Source organism: Oncorhynchus mykiss, chromosome 21 (genome assembly GCF_013265735.2).
Source record: "Oncorhynchus mykiss isolate Arlee chromosome 21, USDA_OmykA_1.1, whole genome shotgun sequence".
Lineage (NCBI taxonomy): Eukaryota > Metazoa > Chordata > Actinopteri > Salmoniformes > Salmonidae > Oncorhynchus > Oncorhynchus mykiss.
Window position 1 is genome coordinate 62,813,516 of NC_048585.1, and position 22,059 is coordinate 62,835,574.

A 22,059-nucleotide genomic window follows, 5' to 3' on the forward strand; every position below is an offset into this window, starting at 1 on the left:
AGTGTATGTAAACTTCTGACCCACTGGGAATGTGATGAAAGAAATAAAAGCTGAAATAAATAGTTCTCTCTACTATCATTCTGACATTTCACATTCTTAAAATAAAGTGGTGATCCTAACTAACCTAAAACAGGGAATTTTTACTAGGATTAAATGTCAGGAATTGTGAAAAACTGAGTTTAAATATATTTGGCTGAGGTGTATGTAAGCTTCCGACTTCAACTGTAGATTCAACAGGATTGGGTTTCAGTTCTGAAATATAATGTTTGCTCTATCTAGTAACTCCTTATCATACTCTGATGTAAACAGACAGCTTCGTCTCTCAAGATAACCACGTTGGTGAATGGTGGGTCAACACTCTCTCTCTCTTTACCCACACCAACTCAGTCTTTCTCTCTCTCTCTCTCTCACAGTCTCTCTAACACAGTCTCTCGCTCTCTCACAGTCTCTCTCTCTCTCTCTCACAGTCTCTCTCTAACACAGTCTCTCTCTCTCTAACACAATCTCTCTCTCTCTAACACAATCTCTCTCTCTCTAACACAATCTCTCTCTCTCTAACACAATCTCTCTCTCTAACACAATCTCTCTCTCTAACACACAGTGTACATCCATAGTCCTATTTGTAGGTGACAGGCAGAAGTGTCAGGTTGTTTTTGGGGACCTCGCCTCCTGCATCCCCCAGATACCACTCCTCATCTACTGCCTCCACCCGTTACCACCTCCCCCGCCTGGTAGAGAGAGGGGGGGAGATTTGGAGAAGGATTACGAGTGAGACAGAGGGAGAGAGAGAAAGAGGGGAGAGAGAGAGAGAGAGAGAGAGAGAGAAAGAGGGGAGAGAGAGAGAGAGAGAGAGAGAGAGAGAAAGAGGGGAGAGAGAGGGGGAAGAGAAAGAGGGAAGAGGGGAGAGAGAGTTTATTTTCCCTTTTGTACTTCAACTATTTGCACATCATTACAAAACTGTATATTCTATTCTATTTTACAGGCTGACTACACCGTGCGCGAGTGTTGCAAAATAAATGTAGAAATCCATGTTATTCAATTATTGCACCCACACTGCTCACACACGCCAACGAGCGTCTGCGTTGCCAAGGGCAAAAAGAGAAGTCAGTTCTATTTCTGACGCAGCGCTGCAAGTCCTGCCTCTCCCATCTCCTCATTGGTTTATAGAAGCACGTGCCATCTCCTCATTGGTTTATAGAAGCAGGTGGGTGACTGAAAGACGAACGAGGTCAGTGGCGGTAATGCACCTAATTTATGAAAGTTGCCAATCGCAATATAAAGTCAAGAGAAGAAAAGACCTGGAAGGAGGAGAGATGACTAGAAACAATTCAGGTGACTGTTTTATGTGTGGATTTGTCGGAGTAGAGGACCTTGTGCATTTCAGGTAAAAATAACAACTCAATGTTAATATCCCAGGACAAATTAGCTAGTAACAGCAAGCTCGCTAAATAAGACAAATTAACTAGCAAGTGCAAGCTAACTAGCTAACTAGCCATAAATGTTTAATGCTTTTCGATCTGTTCCCAAATTAATGTAATGAGTTAATGTAATGTAATGAGTTTGTTTTGATATTATAACCTGCGTGTCGTGATCGCGTTTGGTGTAGGGGGACAAAATACATTTACGCACGCCGCCACTTTGGGTTCCGTGTTGCCCTTGGCAACACAGACGCTCGTTGGTGCAATAATTGAATAACATAGATTTCTAAATTAATTTTGCAACACTCGCGAGGGGTGTGGTCAGCCTGTAACGGAAAAACCCTGAAACACACAGAGCTGAGCAAGCCTACCTTTAGTGAGAGTTTATCTTCACTCTGCACTGAAATCAAACAGGACCTTGGCCACGCCCTTGGCCACAGGCTGGTCCCTCATTGGCTGGGCTGCAGAGAGGAGCATGGAGCATGGTTAAACTCTGAACAACATGTGTGTGTGTGTTAGCCCAGGGTGAAGTCTCCCTTAGGTACAGATCTAGGATCAGCTTCCCCTTCTCCAATCCTAACAACCATTAGTGGGGGAAACACAAAACTGACCCAAGAGCAGTGTCTACGGGCAACTTCACCTGCGTTACAGGTGTGTGTGTAAGTAGTGGGGAACACTCCCTCCCCGTCCGTCCAGTGTTCCTCTGGTCCAGTCGACACGCTGCGTTACTCTGATCAGCGCCCTCTGCTGGAACCACAGATCCTTGTCCAGAGAAGACAAGGTGAGCGCTACCATCAGTCCTGTGTCATGCCAACAGTAAAGCATCCTGAGACCATTCATGTGTGGGGAGTGGGCTCACTCACATTTTTTGCAGGAACAATTTGGTGACGAACAATGCCTTTTCCAGTATGATGGAGCACCTTGCCATAAGGCAAAAGTGATAGCTAAGGGGCTCTGGGAACAAAATATCGATATTTTGGGTCCATGGCCAGGAAACTCCCGCGACCTTAATCCCATTGAGAACTTATGGTCAATCCTCAAGAGGCAAACAATAAGGACAAACAAAAATCCACAAATTCTGACAAACTCCAAGCATTGGAAGAATGCCATCAGTGGACTGCCATCAGTCAGGATGGGGCCCAGAAGTTAATTGACAGCATGCAGATTGCAGAGGTCTTGAAAAAGAAGGGTCAACACTGCAAATATTGTCTCTTTGCATCATCTTCATGTAATTGTCAATAAAAGCCTTTGACACTTATGAAATGCTTGTAATTATACTTCAGTATTCCATAGTTAACATCTGACAAAAAATTATAAAGACACTGAATCAGCAAATGTTGTGGAAATACATTTTTGTGTCATTCTCAAAACTTTTGGCCACGACTGTATATTTTAGCTTTGGTCAAGAAAGAAACGATTGTTGATTAAATGTCTGGAACTTAAAAGGCAAAGTCTAATCAAGGTCTTATAGTTGAGTAACTGAAGGACCGTGGGTCTAATCAAGGTCTTATAGTTGAGTAACTGAAGGACCTTGGGTCTAATCAAGGTCTTATAGTTGAGTAACTGAAGGACCTTGGGTCTAATCAAGGTCTTACAAGTGAGTAACTGAAGGACCGTGGGTATAATCAAGGTCTTATAGTTGAGTAACTGAAGGACCGTGGGTCTAATCAAGGTCTTATAGTTGAGTAACTGAAAGACCTTGGGTCTAATCAAGGTCTTATAGTTGAGTAACTGAAGGACCTTGGGTCTAATCACGGTCTTATAGTTGAGTAACTGAAGGACCTTGGGTTTAATCAAGGTCTTATAGTTGAGTAACTGAAGGACCGTGGGTCTAATCAAGGTCTTATAGTTGAGTAACTGAAGGACCTTGGGTCTAATCAAGGTCTTATAGTTGAGTAACTGAAGGACCTTGGGTCTAATCAAGGTCTTATAGTTGAGTAACTGAAGGACCTTGGGTCTAATCAAGGTCTTATAGTTGAGTAACTGAAGGACCGTGGGTCTCGCTCACCTGAGGAGTCCATCTTCGTGGTCTTCTCGACAACGGGCTGATTCCCTGCCGACGGAGGCGGTTCCTCAAGGACCTCCGTGAAGGCCAGAGGGAAGATTCCTATTCGCCCGTGGATCTGTCCCCGCCCCCACTCCTGACCAATCACCTCCGTCAGAGAGATGACATCACCCTCGTAGAAGGTCAGCTCGTCTTCCTCCTCCCCCTCGAAGTCGAACTGTGCAACACACCTCAGACCACTAGCTCACACAGAGAGGGGTCAACAATACATTACTGTCTGTCTGTCTGTCTGTCTGTCTGTCTCTGTCTGTGTGTCTCTGTCTCTCTGTCTGTGTGTCTCTCTGTCTGTCTGTGTGTCTCTCTGTGTGTCTCTCTGTCTGTCTGTGTGTCTCTCTGTCTGTCTGTCTGTCTGTCTGTCTGTCTGTCTGTCTGTCTGTCTGTCTGTCTGTCTGTCTGTCTGTCTGTCTGTCTGTGTGCCTTACCTGACAGGTGCTGTGACCAGCTGGGACTTCTCTCCACTGGGTTGAGATGGAAGGATGGGCTGAAGGAGGACAGATGATTGGCTGTTGTTATCAGAAGGAGGCTAAGATTGGCTGTTGTCCTCAGAGGTGGGATCCAAGACCCTTCAGACATGATTATATGATTATGATTATATGATTATATGATTATGATTATATTATACATTCAGACACTGATTATACCTAGCAGGCCCTTCAGACATGCTAACATTCTAACACTGATTATACCTACCAGACCCTTCAGACATGCTAACATGCTAACACTGATTACACCTACCAGACCCTTCAGACATGCTAACATGCTAACACTGATTATACCTACCAGACCCTTCATAAGAAGAAAGAAAAACCCTTGAATGAGTAGGTGTCCAAGCTTTGACTTGTACATATACAACCATATATGGTCCTAAGGTGCATTCAGAAATTTCCGTTTCCTTTTCCACATTTTGTTACCTTACAGCCTTATTCTAAAATGGATTCAATAGTTTTTTTCAATCTACACACAATACCCCATAATGACGAAGCAGAAACAGGTTTATAGAAATGTTTGTAAATGTATTAAAAGCGACCTGAAAATATCTGTTCAGCGACGCTCCCCATTCAACCTGACAGAGCTTGAGAGGATATGCAGAGAAGAATGGGAGAAACTCCCCAAATACAGGTGTGCCAAGCTTGTAGCGTCATACCCAAGAATGCTGGAGGCTGTAATCGCTGCCGAAGGTGCTTCAACAAAGTACAGGGTCTGAATACTTATGTAAATGTGATATTTACATTTTTTATTTTTTATAAATTTAAATGCTACCAGACCATTCAAATATCACACTTTGTCATTATGTGGTATTGTGATGTCATTATGAGGTAGTGTGATGTCATTGTGGGGTATTGTGATGTCATTGTGTGGTATTGTGATGTCATTGTGGGGTATTGTGATGTCATTGTGGGGTATTGTGATGTCATTGTGTGGTATTGTGATGTCATTGTGGGGTAGTGTGATGTCATTATGAGGTAGTGTGATGTCATTGTGGGGTATTGTGATGTCATTATGGGGTATTGTGATGTCATTGTGGGGTATTGTGATGTCATTATGGGGTATTGTGATGTCATTATGGGGTATTGTGATGTCATTATGGGGTATTGTGATGTCATTATGGGGTATTGTGATGTCATTATGGGGTATTGTGATGTCATTCTGGGGTATTGTGATGTCATTCTGGGGTATTGTGATGTCATTATGGGGTATTGTGATGTCATTATGGGGTATTGTGATGTCATTCTGGGGTATTGTGATGTCATTCTGGGGTATTGTGATGTCATTCTGGGGTATTGTGATGTCATTATGGGGTATTGTGATGTCATTATGGGGTATTGTGATGTCATTATGGGGTAGTGTGATGTCATTATGAGGTAGTGTGATGTCATTGTGGGGTATTGTGATGTCATTATGGGGTATTGTGATGTCATTATGGGGTATTGTGATGTCATTCTGGGGTATTGTGATGTCATTATGGGGTATTGTGATGTCATTCTGGGGTATTGTGATGTCATTATGGGGTATTGTGATGTCATTCTGGGGTATTGTGATGTCATTATGGGGTATTGTGATGTCATTATGGGGTATTGTGATGTCATTCTGGGGTATTGTGATGTCATTCTGGGGTATTGTGATGTCATTATGGGGTATTGTGATGTCATTATGGGGTATTGTGATGTCATTCTGGGGTATTGTGATGTCATTCTGGGGTATTGTGATGTCATTCTGGGGTATTGTGATGTCATTATGGGGTATTGTGATGTCATTATGGGGTATTGTGATGTCATTATGGGGTAGTGTGATGTCATTATGAGGTAGTGTGATGTCATTGTGGGGTATTGTGATGTCATTATGGGGTATTGTGATGTCATTATGGGGTATTGTGATGTCATTCTGGGGTATTGTGATGTCATTATGGGGTATTGTGATGTCATTCTGGGGTATTGTGATGTCATTATGGGGTATTGTGATGTCATTCTGGGGTATTGTGATGTCATTCTGGGGTATTGTGTGTAGATTGATGAGGGGGAAAAAAACTATTGAATACATTTTAGAATAAGGCTGTAACGTAACAAAATGTGTAAAAAGTCAAAGGGTCTGAATACTCTGTATATATTTAAAGCCAATGTATAGCCAAAGTAGATGTTTGTGATTACCATGTAACTCTTGTACAGGGGGTGTCCAGGCCTGGGTCGGAGGGGTAGAGGGGGGCCTTTCTTTGGTGCTCTCTGAACCTGCGGCTGATTGGCTGATGGAGTGGTGCAGGGGCCAGGGACAGCCTGTTGGTTGGCTGATGTAGAAGCGAGGGCGGCTACAGCCTGGGCAGGGGGTGGCTGATTGGATGATGTGGTAGAGTAGGAGGAGGAGACAGCCTGGAGAGGTGGGTGTCGACCAGGAACAGTCTTCATGGGAGGGGGGCGGAGAGGGAGCATCTTAAACACTCCCTGGGGTCTGACATACACGGAGAGGAGAGGAGAGAGTTATTATGTAAGAAATGAATGCTGACGTTCTGTACATTACCTTGGAAATAATGGACGACGCAGAGAACTACAGAGGGTCTAAGGGTATGAGGACCACAGAAGACTAGAGAGGGTATGAGGACCACAGAAGACTAGAGAGGGTATGAGGACCACAGAAGACTAGAGAGGGTATGAGGACCACAGACGACTAGAGAGGGTATGAGGACCACAGAAGACTAGAGAGGGTATGAGGACCACAGAAGACTAGAGAGGGTATGAGGACCACAGAAGACTAGAGAGGGTATGAGGACCACAGACGACTAGAGAGGGTATGAGGACCACAGAAGACTAGAGAGGGTATGAGGACCACAGAAGACTAGAGAGGGTATGAGGACCACAGAAGACTAGAGAGGGTATGAGGACCACAGAAGACTAGAGAGGGTATGAGGACCACAGAAGACTAGAGGGTATGAGGACCACAGAAGACTAGAGAGGGTATGAGGACCACAGAAGACTAGAGAGGGTATGAGGACCACAGACGACTAGAGAGGGTATGAGGACCACAGAAGACTAGAGAGGGTATGAGGACCACAGACGACTAGAGAGGGTATGAGGACCACAGAAGACTAGAGAGGGTATGAGGACCACAGACGACTAGAGAGGGTATGAGGACCACAGACGACTAGAGAGGCTCTGAGGACTACAGAAGACTAGAGAGGCTCTGAGGACTACAGAAGACTAGAGAGGGTATGAGGACCACAGACGACTAGAGAGGGTATGAGGACTACAGAAGACTAGAGAGGGTATGAGGACCACAGAAGACTAGAGAGGCTCTGAGGACCACAGACGACTAGAGAGGCTCTGAGGACCACAGACGACTAGAGAGGCTCTGAGGACCACAGACGACTAGAGAGGCTCTGAGGACTACAGAGTAGTTCATGTACAGGACGGAATTGTTTTTCCCGCTCATACCACAGTTACCAAACAAAACAACACTAAAACACACATTTACCGGTATAAATAAACATTGGTATTTTATAAGATAATTAATCATTTCTCATCTTTTGGTTGCTAATCGTTCATTCTATTAGTTCTATATTTAAGGACACCACCCAGTTGTTCATTCCATATTTAAGGACACCACCCAGTTGTTTATTCTATATTTAAGGACACCACCCAGTTGTTCATTCTATATTTAAGGACACCACCCCGTTGTTCATTCTATATTTAAGGACACCACCCCGTTGTTCATTCTATATTTAAGGACACCACCCAGTTGTTCATTCTATTAGTTCTATATTTAAGGACACCACCCAGTTGTTCATTCTATATTTAAGGACACCACCCAGTTGTTCATTCTATTAGTTCTATATTTAAGGACACCACCCAGTTGTTCATTCTATATTTAAGGACACCACCCAGTTGTTCCTTCTATTAGTTCTATATTTAAGGACACCACCCAGTTGTTCATTCTATATTTAAGGACACCACCCCGTTGTTCATTCTATATTTAAGGACACCACCCAGTTGTTCATTCTATATTTAAGGACACCACCCCGTTGTTCATTCTATATTTAAGGACACCACCCAGTTGTTCCTTCTATTAGTTCTATATTTAAGGACACCACCCAGTTGTTCATTCTATATTTAAGGACACCACCCAGTTGTTCATTCCATATTTAAGGGCACCACCCAGTTGTTTATTCTATATTTAAGGACACCACCCAGTTGTTCATTCTATATTTAAGGACACCACCCAGTTGTTCATTCTATATTTAAGGACACCACCCAGCTGTTCATTCTATATTTAAGGACACCACCCAGTTGTTCATTCTATTAGTTCTATATTTAAGGACACCACCCAGTTGTTCATTCTATATTTAAGGACACCACCCAGTTGTTCATTCTATTAGTTATATATTTAAGGACACCACCCAGTTGTTCATTCTATATTTAAGGACACCACCCAGTTGTTCATTCTATATTTAAGGACACCACCCGGTTGTTCATTCTATATTTAAGGACACCACCCAGTTGTTCCTTCTATTAGTTCTATATTTAAGGACACCACCCAGTTGTTCATTCTATATTTAAGGACACCACCCGGTTGTTCATTCTATATTTAAGGACACCACCCAGTTGTTCATTCTATTAGTTCTATATTTAAGGACACCACCCAGTTGTTCATTCTATATTTAAGGACACCACCCAGTTGTTCATTCTATTAGTTCTATATTTAAGGACACCACCCAGTTGTTCATTCTATATTTAAGGACACCACCCAGTTGTTCATTCTAGATGAACTTGTCCCGTGCTAGCCAACTAGCTACAGCTAACACATTCACGACCTCTGCAGCCAGAATAACAGCAAAGTAACTGTACTTGCATTTGTTTAAGCTGTTGTCTATTGACATTAATTTGGAAACATCCATAACAATGAGCTGATGATGCCTGATTTTGCCTGGTAGAGGGCCATCTCATCAGGACACTTGTCGACACTGACTGTTCATTACGAGGAGAACGCATTGCATATCAAACACTAGGCTAGAAGCTAGCCCAAATACACTGCTCAAAAAAATAAAGGGAACACTAAAATAACACATCCTAGATCTAAATGAATGAAATATTCTTATTAAATACTTTTTTCTTTACATAGTTGAATGTGCTGACAACAAAATCACACAAAAATTATCAATGGAAATCAAATGTATCAACCCATGGAGGTCTGGATTTGGAGTCACACTCAAAATTAAAGTGGAAAACCACACTACAGGCTGATCCAACTTTGATGTAATGTCCTTAAAACAAGTCAAAATGAGGCTCAGTAGTGTGTGTGGCCTCCACGTGCCTGTATGACCTCCCTACAACGCCTGGGCATGCTCCTGATGAGGTGGTGGATGGTCTCCTGAGGGATCTCCTCCCAGACCTGGACAAAGCATCCGCCAACTCCTGGACAGTCTGTGGTGCAATGTGGTGTTGGTGGATGGAGCGAGACATGATGTCCCAGATGTGCTCAATTGGATTCAGGTCTGGGGAACGGGCGGGCCAGTCCATAGCACCAATGCCTTCCTCTTGCAGGAACTGCTGACACACTCCAGCCACATGAGGTCTAGCATTGTCTTGTATTAGGAGGAACCCAGGGCCAACCGCACCAGCATATGGTCTCACAAGGGGTCTGAGGATCTCATCTCGGTACCTAATGACAGTCAGGCTACCTCTGGCGAGCACATGGAGGGCTGTGCGGCCCCCCAAAAAATGCCACCCCACATCATGACTGACCCACCGCCAAATCCTCCGTCATGCTGGAGGATGTTGCAGGCAGCAGAACGTTCTCCACGGCGTCTCCAGACTGCCACGTCTGTCACGTGCTCAGTGTGAACCTGCTTTCATCTGTGAAGAGCACAGGGCGTCAGTGGCGAATTTGCCAATCTTGGTGTCCTCTGGCAAATGCCAAACGTTCTGCACGGTGTTGGGCTGTAAGCACAACCCCCACCTGTGGATGTCGGGCCCTCATACCACCCTCATGGAGTCTGTTTCTGACCGTTTGAGCAGACACATGCACATTTGTGGCCTGCTGGAGGTCATTTTGCAGGAATCTGGCAGTGCTCCTCCTGCTCCTCCTTACACAAAGGCGGAGGTAGCGGTCCAGCTGCTGGGTTGTTACCCTCCTACGGCCTCCTCCACGTCTCCTGATGTACTGGCCTGTCTCCTGGTAGCGCCTCCATGCTCTGGACACTACGCTGACAGACACAGCAAACCTTCCTGGATGAGCTGCACTACCTGAGCCACTTGTGTGGGTTGTAAACTCAGTCTCATGCTACCACTAGAGTGAAAGCACCGCCAGCATTCAAAAGTGACCAAAACATCAGCCAGGAAGCATAGGAACTGAGAAGTGATCTGTGGTCACCACCTGCAGAACCACTCCTTTATTGGGGGTATCTTGCTAATTGCCTATAATTTCCACCTGTTGTCTATTCCATTATTCCACTAAACTAGAAACATGAGGGAGGATTTGACAGCATAGTGACACTAAACTAGAAACATGAGGGAGGATTTGACAGCATAGTGACACTAAACTAGAAACATGAGGGAGGATTTGACAGCATAGTGACACTAAACTAGAAACATGAGGGAGGATTTGACAGCATAGTGACACTAAACTAGAAACATGAGGGAGGATTTGACAGCATAGTGACACTAAACTAGAAACACGAGGGAGGATTTGACAGCATAGCACCACTAAACTAGAAACATGAGGGAGGATTTGACAGCATAGCACCACTAAACTAGAAACACGAGGGAGGATTTGACAGCATAGCACCGCTAAACTAGAAACATGAGGGAGGATTTGACAGCATAGCACCACTAAACTAGAAACACGAGGGAGGATTTGACAGCATAGCACCGCTAAACTAGAAACACGAGGGAGGATTTGACAGCATAGTGACACTAAACTAGAAACATGAGGGAGGATTTGACAGCATAGCACCACTAAACTAGAAACACGAGGGAGGATTTGACAGCATAGTGACACTAAACTAGAAACATGAGGGAGGATTTGACAGCATAGCACCACTAAACTAGAAACACGAGGGAGGATTTGACAGCATAGTGACACTAAACTAGAAACATGAGGGAGGATTTGACAGCATAGTGACACTAAACTAGAAACACGAGGGAGGATTTGACAGCATAGTGACACTAAACTAGAAACACGAGGGAGGATTTGACAGCATAGTGACACTAAACTAGAAACACGAGGGAGGATTTGACAGCATAGTGACACTAAACTAGAAACACGAGGGAGGATTTGACAGCATAGCACCACTAAACTAGAAACACGAGGGAGGATTTGACAGCATAGTGACACTAAACTAGAAACACGAGGGAGGATTTGACAGCATAGCAACACTAAACTAGAAACACGAGGGAGGATTTGACAGCATAGTGACACTAAACTAGAAACACGAGGGAGGATTTGACAGCATAGCAACACTAAACTAGAAACACGAGGGAGGATTTGACAGCATAGCAACACTAAACTAGAAACACGAGGGAGGATTTGACAGCATAGTGACACTAAACTAGAAACATGAGGGAGGATTTGACAGCATAGCGACACTAAACTAGAAACATGAGGGAGGATTTGACAGCATAGCGACACTAAACTAGAAACACGAGGGAGGATTTGACAGCATAGTGACACTAAACTAGAAACACGAGGGAGGATTTGACAGCATAGCAACACTAAACTAGAAACACGAGGGAGGATTTGACAGCATAGTGACACTAAACTAGAAACATGAGGGAGGATTTGACAGCATAGCGACACTAAACTAGAAACATGAGGGAGGATTTGACAGCATAGCGACACTAAACTAGAAACATGAGGGAGGATTTGACAGCATAGCGACACTAAACTAGAAACACGAGGGAGGATTTGACAGCATAGCAACACTAAACTAGAAACACGAGGGAGGATTTGACAGCATAGTGACACTAAACTAGAAACACGAGGGAGGATTTGACAGCATAGTGACACTAAACTAGAAACACGAGGGAGGATTTGACAGCATAGCAACACTAAACTAGAAACACGAGGGAGGATTTGACAGCATAGTGACACTAAACTAGAAACATGAGGGAGGATTTGACAGCATAGCGACACTAAACTAGAAACATGAGGGAGGATTTGACAGCATAGCGACACTAAACTAGAAACATGAGGGAGGATTTGACAGCATAGTGACACTAAACTAGAAACACGAGGGAGGATTTGACAGCATAGTGACACTAAACTAGAAACACGAGGGAGGATTTGACAGCATAGCACCACTAAACTAGAAACACGAGGGAGGATTTGACAGCATAGTGACACTAAACTAGAAACACGAGGGAGGATTTGACAGCATAGCAACACTAAACTAGAAACACGAGGGAGGATTTGACAGCATAGTGACACTAAACTAGAAACACGAGGGAGGATTTGACAGCATAGTGACACTAAACTAGAAACACGAGGGAGGATTTGACAGCATAGCAACACTAAACTAGAAACACGAGGGAGGATTTGACAGCATAGTGACACTAAACTAGAAACATGAGGGAGGATTTGACAGCATAGCGACACTAAACTAGAAACATGAGGGAGGATTTGACAGCATAGCGACACTAAACTAGAAACATGAGGGAGGATTTGACAGCATAGCGACACTAAACTAGAAACATGAGGGAGGATTTGACAGCATAGTGACACTAAACTAGAAACATGAGGGAGGATTTGACAGCATAGTGACACTAAACTAGAAACATGAGGGAGGATTTGACAGCATAGTGACACTAACCATTTCAGTTTGTGTGGTTGTTGGTTTATCTTTGTGTAACTTTGTAGCAAGTACGGTCTGCATGTGTAAGTGGCAGGTAGCCTAACGGTTAGAGCGTTGGGCCCGTAATTTAAAGTCGCTGGTTGAAATACCCAAGCCGAGACAAGGTGGAAAATCTGTGTGCCCTTGAGAAAGGCAGTTAACCTTAATTTGCTCCAGGGCCGGCATACTACTACGGCTGACCCTGGAAAACAACACATATCACCCATCCAAGGTGTCCCCGGTATCTTTTCCAACTGTCCCTATAGTTGGTTTTAATGTCCATTCTAGAATGCCCCTTCTAGCCAATCACAAAGGAGTATTAAAACAATGCTGTGGTATTCACCATTTTTAATAGTATTCTATGTGTCAACTGGAGAGCAGCTACAAACTCAAAGTCTATCAGGAGTCCAGGACACACACACACACACACTTACCGAGGAGGAAGAGGAGGTTCACACTCTGAGGAGACCAGTGGGGTTTTCTTTTGGGCTGGAGCTGAGGATAAGACTGGAGGTCTAGGACCCATTGGGGGTGGAGCCAGGGCCAGGGTTAGGGGTACTAGGGATGTGGGTATGGGGGTCTGGATGGAGGGTTTAGAGACCAGAGAGGGTCTCCTGTTGTCAGGTACGGCTAGTCCGGACGCAGATAGGGGCACTGGAGAGAGAAGAGGAGAAGGTTGAAAACTCTCAGTTAGTGAGAGAAAATGTATGCTTTTACAGTCACAGGTAACAGTTATGTCCATAACTTGATGTTCACACAGGAAACTGAATGACTGACTAAGACACACACACACACACACACACACACACACACGTAGTTATGTTTACACACGATCAGGCATTTTCTTGCTTTACACGGTGGGTTGCTTTACAATCACTAGTGGTTAGAGCGCTGGGCCAGTAACCGAAAGTTTGGTGGATCGAATCCCTGAGCTGACAAGGTAAAAATATGTAGTTCTGTAGCTGAACAAGGCAGTGTAGGGTGTGTTTGTGTAGGGTGTGTTTGTGTGTGCTGTGTTTGTGTAGGGTGTGGTGTGTTTGTGTTGTTTGTGTTTGTGTAGGATGTGTACAGTGCATTCAGAAAGTATTCAGACCCCTTGATTTTTTCCACATTTTGTTAAGTTACATCGTTGTTCGGCAGGTAGCCTAGTTGTTAGAGTTTTGGACTAGTAACCAAAAGGATGTAAGATCAAATCCCTGAGCTGACAAGGTAAAAAAAAAGATCTGATGTTCTGCCCCTGAACAGGAAGTTAACCCACTGTTACTAGACCAGTTAACCCCACTGTTCCTAGACCAGTTAACCCACTGTTCCTAGACCAGTTAACCCACTGTTCCTAGACCAGTTAACCCACTGTTCCTAGACCAGTTAACCCACTGTTCCTAGACCAGTTAACCCACTGTTCCTAGACCAGTTAACCCACTGTTCCTAGGCCAGTTAACCCACTGTTCCTAGACCAGTTAACCCACTGTTCCTAGACCAGTTAACCCACTGTTCCTAGACCAGTTAACCCACTGTTCCTAGGCCAGTTAACCCACTGTTCCTAGACCAGTTAACCCACTGTTCCTAGGCCAGTTAACCCACTGTTCCTAGACCAGTTAACCCACTGTTCCTAGACCAGTTAACCCACTGTTCCTAGGCCAGTTCACCCACTGTTCCTAGGCCAGTTAACCCACTGTTCCTAGACCAGTTAACCCACTGTTCCTAGACCAGTTAACCCACTGTTCCTAGACCAGTTAACCCACTGTTCCTAGACCAGTTAACCCACTGTTCCTAGGCCAGTTAACCCACTGTTCCTAGACCAGTTAACCCACTGTTCCTAGGCCAGTTAACCCACTGTTCCTAGACCAGTTAACCCACTGTTCCTAGGCCAGTTAACCCACTGTTCCTAGACCAGTTAACCCACTGTTCTCTGGTAGACCGTCATTGTAAATAATAATTAGTTCTTAACTGACTTGTTAAATAAAGGTTAAAAATAAGAAGTATCTTAAAGCAGTCTAAGGATAAGGACAGACTGAATTTATACTACGGTTGGGTTCGTAAATTCAATCTGGAGTGGGTTTACTAATGCCCAGAGCGCTGTCAGATTGTACGTTCCGTTCAGTGGATGCTCCGGCAGAGTAGGGTTGATCCGAGCGTTCTGACCTAACAATAGCTAAAGTTGGCTAACTACTTCCAGACACAAATAAGAGAACCGCTCACCCTAGCAGAGCTGGTTAAGCTGTTTTTATGATACCCAGAGTGTTGGTGACTGTAACTGTGCTGCTGGTAACAATTGAATTCATTTTTTTCCCTCCAACGTTTACTGACACCGGCCATATTCAACGTGTGTTGAGCGTTCGTAAATTCACCAGTTATCCTGCGCTCTGGCACTCTCAGACGAGAGTGCTCGGACATCAGAGTAGATAGACAGAGTGAATTCACCAGTCATTCTGTGCTCTGGCACTCTCAGACGAGAGTGCTCGGACATCAGAGTAGATAGACAGAGTGAATTCACCAGTCATTCTGTGCTCTGTCAGACTCAGACGAGAGTGCTCTGAAATCGGAGTAGATAGACAGAGTGAATTCACCAGTCATTCTGTGCTCTGTCAGACTCAGACGAGAGTGCTCTGACATCAGAGTAGATAGACAGAGTGAATTCACCAGTCATTCTGTGCTCTGTCAGACTCAGACGAGAGTGCTCTGAAATCGGAGTAGATAGCCAGAGTGAATTCACCAGCTACGTCTATCGACAGTTGTCGCAGTGACATCATGAACATTCTATTGAAATGGTTACTTGCATAGTGGAATCTTTTGTTTAGACATCTAGCTAGCTAAACAATTAACCATAATCCAAACTCATAACGTTACTACCCTGATAGCTAACTAACATATAGGCTAATAACTAGCAATGCAAATGGCTGTCTGAGATACAAATAATATTACTACACAGATCATACATGTAGCGTTAGCTAACGAGCCAGCCAGTTAACGTTAGCTAGCTAGCTAACAGTACGCTTTAACTTGAAATGAAAACAACTTTCTGACAAAATTAGAAACGTGTAGTTTCTGAAAATGTAGCTAGCTAGACTATCTTACCCGTATACATGGATGGACGCTTCTCCCTCTCTGTCACGGACGCCATTGTTGCCCTTAGTTTGAAGATGTAATCCGGAGACAGGTGTTTTAAAACAACAGCCTTCTCTGTGTGTTCTCTTTTCGACTCTGTCGGCATATTTGCAATCGAACAGCAGAATTTTCTCCATCTCCTTATATATCATACTCTGATTCCACTGATTTCAAAACTCGGTCCTCCAGAAAGTGGAGATCAACACTGATGCAGTTATACTACGTGATGTCTTTAAAAAGCTGCGTTAGATTTCCTACATATACCGACCAGCTCACATTATAGACAGAAACGTGCTACAATCCAAACTCATCTCTCGGCATGTCCAGCCCACCCATTATCTCAGCCAATCATGGCCATCGAGAAGTTTCCTGTCTTTTACTGTGGCTATGTGATTGATGTGATGGTGTGTTAGATTTAGTTGGCTAGCTTGCAAAGGAGAAGTAGCTAGCCTGCATAGAAACATGCCAAGGTTTTGTTTTGCATAGCAACCATTGTAAACAGGACGGATAGAATGAACGACTAGCCTGTTTGGTTACCAACTTCTGAATCTCAGAACTGGCTTTCCCCCGGGACTATAGCCTGTTTGGTTACCAACTTCTGAATCTCAGAACTGGCTTTCCCCCGGGACTATATTTTCTGTTGGAAGGATAAAATATAATACATTTACTACTGAAAACATGTCATTCATCTTTTGTAAATATGTCGCCAACCGTTTTATAAAAGCAGTAAGGCCTGAGAACTATTATGGTCTGTTCTAAAACCGCGTTCAAGTGCTAGTCGGAACTTGGAAAATTACAATCTAGCTAACTGGTTGAACACGGCACCTTACACCTACATTCAGTTAGCAAGTCGGAAATGTCAGAGTTTCCTAGTTGCACGTGAACGCGGCATGAGGCCCAACGCGAAGCCTATGGCTGCCTTAACTGTCTTAAGCTTAGTGCTTAACACTCACACACACACACACGGACACGGACACGGACACACACACACACACACACTTACCACTCGCTCTACGGGATGATGACATGGCATTGTGCTTCTGAGCAACACTTGGTCTAATGTTGTTGCTGTGGAGGTCTATGGAAAGTTTAAGGGGTAACGCTGGTGTTGGTAGGTCGACCACAGTGCTTCTCTCCTGGGGTACCATGGCCCCGTTGGTCCTGGGTGCTACTGGAGGTCTTGGAGGGGGACGGAGTAGGGAGGTCCCTTCTGTCTGCCTTACCTGGGGGTCTGGTCTTTGGGGTTCAGAGGGGGGCTTTCTAGGAAGCAGGGGTAGGGGTGCGAGGACTGGGACAGGGGTACTTGAGGGGGTCTTGGTAGGTTTGGGAGAGGGGTCAGTGGGTGTGGGTTGGGAGGTGGTAACTGTATCAACAGTCAAGTTCAAGTCTATCGCAAGTGAGCTTCCATCTTCCCACAATCCTTTGCGGGAGGATGTCTTGGCAGAGAGGGAGGGTTTCCGGGAGATGACTGGGGCCGGTTTGGGGAGTGCTTGTACTCGGGGGTGGGGTTCAGGTTTCCCACCCCCTAGCAACGCTCCATCTCCATGGTCACTGTCTGCATGGTTACCATGGTCCTCCTGTTGCTGCTGCAGCTCAAAGGCTTGTATCCTGGCTCTCATATCTTCTTCCTCCTCCTCCTCCTCCTCCTCTTCTTCTTCTTCTCTTCTCAAGTCGCTCTCTACTTCGTCGTTGCTATGGTGATCAGGGAAGCCCCAATCGTCGGAGCTGAAGGCGTCCAGGAGATCCTGAAGGTACTTCCCCCCCTGATGACTCACTTCTTGGTTCTCTGTGACCTCACATCCTGTCTGTCCCAGCCTCACCAGGGTCTGAACTTTGACCTCTCTCCTGATTGGTCGAAGGCTATTCTTTGTGCGAGGTCGTGGCCTGGGCTGGTTATGGGGCAGAGGAGGGTCGGAGGGCATTGTCAAGACAGTGGAATGAGGGGGGAGGACGAAGGAGGACTGCTCCCATTGGTCAGTTTGGCTGCCAGGGGCAGAGGTCAGAGGTGAGAAAGGATCAGAGGTCAAGAGGTCATAGTGAAACGCTGTCGCCTCTGTGTGTATGACGGTGTGTCTGCTGGTCTGAGTGTGTGTGCGAAGTGCTGGACTGTCTTCTAGGAAGATGAGTGAGTCATCAGCTTGCGACGTCGTGTCATCAGCTTGCGACGTCGTGTCATCAGCGTGCGACGTCGTGTCATCAGCGTGCGACGTCGTGTCATCAGCGTGCGACGTCGTGTCATCAGGGTGCAACGTTGTGTCATCAGGGTGCAACAGTTTGGCTGTAAAGGAATAGGAAGGTCTGGGAGGCCTTGGAGGTCTCCTGGCTACACAAACACAACACATGATCTAATATTAATAATCATTCTATATCGTGTCCCTTTCAGCTAATGTCTCTTGGATCACTTTCCTAATGTACGATTCCTCACCCTAAACAACCCCTCTCTTACCCACAGAGCCTCTCTGGTTGGGGGCGTGGGCCACTGCTGAGAATTCTAGTCCAGTGTCAGTCTGCGTGGCGATGGTAGTTGTGGAGACAGAGCGTTGGGGGGAGAAGGAGGGAGGCAACATCTGGACCTGTACCTGACTCGTCTCTCTAATCACCTCGTCATAAGAAGGAGGGGAATGGAGAGAGGGAGGGAAATCGTCAACACAACTATGAATGACTCACACCTGAAATAACAGAACCCAGAGTATAGCATCCCATCAGCCACAGGAATTGAAACCTTGAAAGGTACAGATAATACCGTAAGTTACCTGGTCAGGTGTGGTAGGATAGGCTATATTACCTGTATGGTCTGACTAGATAATGTACAGGTAGGTAGGTGGTAAGATACCTGGTCAGGTGTGGTAGGAAAGGGTATATTACCTGTATGGTCTGACTAGATAAGGTATAGGTAGGTAGGTGGTAAGTTACCTGGTCAGGTGTGGTAGGATAGGGTATACTATCTGTATGGTCTGACTAGATAAGGTACAGGTAGGTGGTAAGTTACCTGGTTAGGTGTGGTAAGGTATATTACCTGTATGGTCTGACTAGATAAGGTACAGGTAGGTAGGTAGGTGTTAAGTTACCTGGTCAGGTGTGGTAGGATAGGGTATATTACCTGTATGGTCTGACTAGATAAGGTACAGGTAGGTAGGTAGGTGTTAAGTTACCTGGTCAGGTGTGGTAGGAAAGGGTATATTACCTGTATGGTCTGACTAGATAAGGTATAGATAGGTAGATGGTAAGTTACCTGGTCAGGTGTGGTAGGATAGGGTATACTACCTGTATGGTCTGACTAGATAAGGTACAGGTAGGTGGTAAGTTACCTGGTTAGGTGTGGTAAGGTATATTACCTGTATGGTCTGACTAGATAAGGTACAGGTAGGTAGGTAGGTGTTAAGTTACCTGGTCAGGTGTGGTAGGATAGGGTATATTACCTGTATGGTCTGACTAGATAAGGTACAGGTAGGTGGTAAGTTACCTGGTCAGGTGTGGTATGATAGGGTATATTACCTGTATGGTCTGACTAGATAAGGTATAGGTAGGTAGGTGGTAAGATACCTGGTCAGGTGTGGTAGGATAGGGTATATTACCTGTATGGTCTGACTAGATAAGGTGCAGGTAGGTGGTAAGTTACCTGGTAAGTTACCTGGTCAGGTGTGGTATGATAGGGTATATTACCTGTATGGTCTGACTAGATAAGGTACAGGTAGGTGGTAAGTTACCTGGTCAGGTGTGGTAGGATAGGGTATATTACCTGTATGGTCTGACTAGATAAGGTACAGGTAGGTGGTAAGTTACCTGGTCAGGTGTGGTATGATAGGGTATATTACCTGTATGGTCTGACTAGATAAGGTACAGGTAGGTGGTAAGTTACCTGGTCAGGTGTGGTATGATAGGGTATATTACCTGTATGGTCTGACTAGATAAAGGTACAGGTAGGTGGTAAGTTACCTGGTCAGGTGTGGTATGATAGGGTATATTACCTGTATGGTCTGACTAGATAAGGTATAGGTAGGTAGGTGATAAGTTACCTGGTCAGGTGTGGTAGGATTGGGTATATTACCTGTATGGTCTGACTAGATAAGGTGCAAGTAGGTGGTAAGTCACCTGGTCAGGTGTGGTAGGATAGGGTATATTACCTGTATGGTCTGACTAGATAAGGTACAGGTAGGTGGTAAGTTACCTGGTCAGGTGTGGTAGGATAGGGTATATTACCTGTATGGTCTGACTAGATAAGGTACAGGTAGGTGGTAAGTTACCTGGTCAGGTGTGGTATGATAGGGTATATTACCTGTATGGTCTGACTAGATAAAGGTACAGGTAGGTGGTAAGTTACCTGGTCAGGTGTGGTATGATAGGGTATATTACCTGTATGGTCTGACTAGATAAGGTACAGGTAGGTGGTAAGTTACCTGGTCAGGTGTGGTATGATAGGGTATATTACCTGTATGGTCTGACTAGATAAAGGTACAGGTAGGTGGTAAGTTACCTGGTCAGGTGTGGTATGATAGGGTATATTACCTGTATGGTCTGACTAGATAAGGTACAGGTAGGTGGTAAGTTACCTGGTCAGGTGTGGTATGATAGGGTATATTACCTGTATGGTCTGACTAGATAAAGGTACAGGTAGGTGGTAAGTTACCTGGTCAGGTGTGGTATGATAGGGTATATTACCTGTATGGTCTGACTAGATAAAGGTACAGGTAGGTGGTAAGTTACCTGGTCAGGTGTGATATGATAGGGTATATTACCTGTATGGTCTGACTAGATAAGGTATAGGTAGGTAGGTGGTAAGATACCTGGTCAGGTGTGGTATGATAGGGTATATTACCTGTATGGTCTGACTAGATAAGGTACAGGTAGGTGGTAAGTTACCTGGTCAGGTGTGGTATGATAGGGTATATTACCTGTATGGTCTGACTAGATAAGGTATAGGTAGGTAGGTGGTAAGATACCTGGTCAGGTGTGGTATGATAGGGTATATTACCTGTATGGTCTGACTAGATAAAGGTACAGGTAGGTGGTAAGTTACCTGGTCAGGTGTGGTATGATAGGGTATATTACCTGTATGGTCTGACTAGATAAGGTATAGGTAGGTAGGTGGTAAGATACCTGGTCAGGTGTGGTATGATAGGGTATATTACCTGTATGGTCTGACTAGATAAGGTACAGGTAGGTGGTAAGTTACCTGGTCAGGTGTGGTATGATAGGGTATATTACCTGTATGGTCTGACTAGATAAAGGTACAGGTAGGTGGTAAGTTACCTGGTCAGGTGTGGTATGATAGGGTATATTACCTGTATGGTCTGACTAGATAAAGGTACAGGTAGGTGGTAAGTTACCTGGTCAGGTGTGGTATGATAGGGTATATTACCTGTATGGTCTGACTAGATAAGGTATAGGTAGGTAGGTGGTAAGTTACCTGGTCAGGTGTGGTATGATAGGGTATATTACCTGTATGGTCTGACTAGATAAGGTACAGGTAGGTGGTAAGTTACCTGGTCAGGTGTGGTATAATAGGGTATATTACCTGTATGGTCTGACTAGATAAAGGTACAGGTAGGTGGTAAGTTACCTGGTCAGGTGTAGTATGATAGGGTATATTACCTGTATGGTCTGACTAGATAAGGTATAGGTAGGTGGTAAGTTACCTGGTCAGGTGTAGTATGATAGGGTATATTACCTGTATGGTCTGACTAGATAAGGTATAGGTAGGTAGGTGGTAAGTTACCTGGTCAGGTGTAGTATGATAGGGTATATTACCTGTATGGTCTGACTAGATAAAGGTACAGGTAGGTGGTAAGTTACCTGGTCAGGTGTGGTATGATAGGGTATATTACCTGTATGGTTTGACTAGATAAGGTATAGGTAGGTAGGTGGTAAGTTACCTGGTCAGGTGTGGTAGGATAGGGTATATTACCTGTATGGTCTGACTAGATAAGGTACAGGTAGGTAGGTGGTAAGTCACCTGGTCAGGTTCTGTTGTTAGAAGTGGATTTATATGTTTTATATATTTTATACGTTTGTCTTAAAAAATATCAGTCACTTGTCAGTTGAGGCTGGTGGGAGGAGTTATAGGAGGATGGGCTCATTGTAATAGCTGGAATGGAATTAATGGAACGGTATCAAACACATCAAACGTATGGAAACCAGATGTTTGACTCCGTGAATTC

The 22,059-nt window shown here is 44.7% G+C and overlaps 1 protein-coding gene across 2 annotated transcripts in view; it reads right to left on the bottom strand.

Moving 5' to 3' along the window:
* Positions 1 to 472: 472 nt before the first annotated feature.
* Positions 473 to 22,059, bottom strand: part of LOC110500819 (SH3 domain-containing protein 19-like) — a 40,119-nt gene continuing 18,532 nt past the window's right edge. The window contains exons 6-13 of one of the 2 annotated variants that reach the window (XM_036958386.1): positions 18,348 to 18,522; positions 16,905 to 18,224; positions 13,231 to 13,450; positions 6,129 to 6,423; positions 3,906 to 3,964; positions 3,427 to 3,662; positions 1,790 to 1,879; positions 473 to 728 (exon numbers count right to left, since the gene is read on the bottom strand). In XM_036958386.1, coding sequence (XP_036814281.1) covers positions 1,809 to 1,879; positions 3,427 to 3,662; positions 3,906 to 3,964; positions 6,129 to 6,423; positions 13,231 to 13,450; positions 16,905 to 18,224; positions 18,348 to 18,522 — 2,376 coding nt within the window. In that variant the 3' untranslated portion in view covers positions 473 to 728; positions 1,790 to 1,808. Of the gene's footprint in view, positions 729 to 1,789; positions 1,880 to 2,621; positions 3,369 to 3,410; positions 3,663 to 3,905; positions 3,965 to 6,128; positions 6,424 to 13,230; positions 13,451 to 16,904; positions 18,225 to 18,347; positions 18,523 to 22,059 lie in introns of those variants that run through there. The other variant, XM_036958387.1, reaches the window with a different exon arrangement.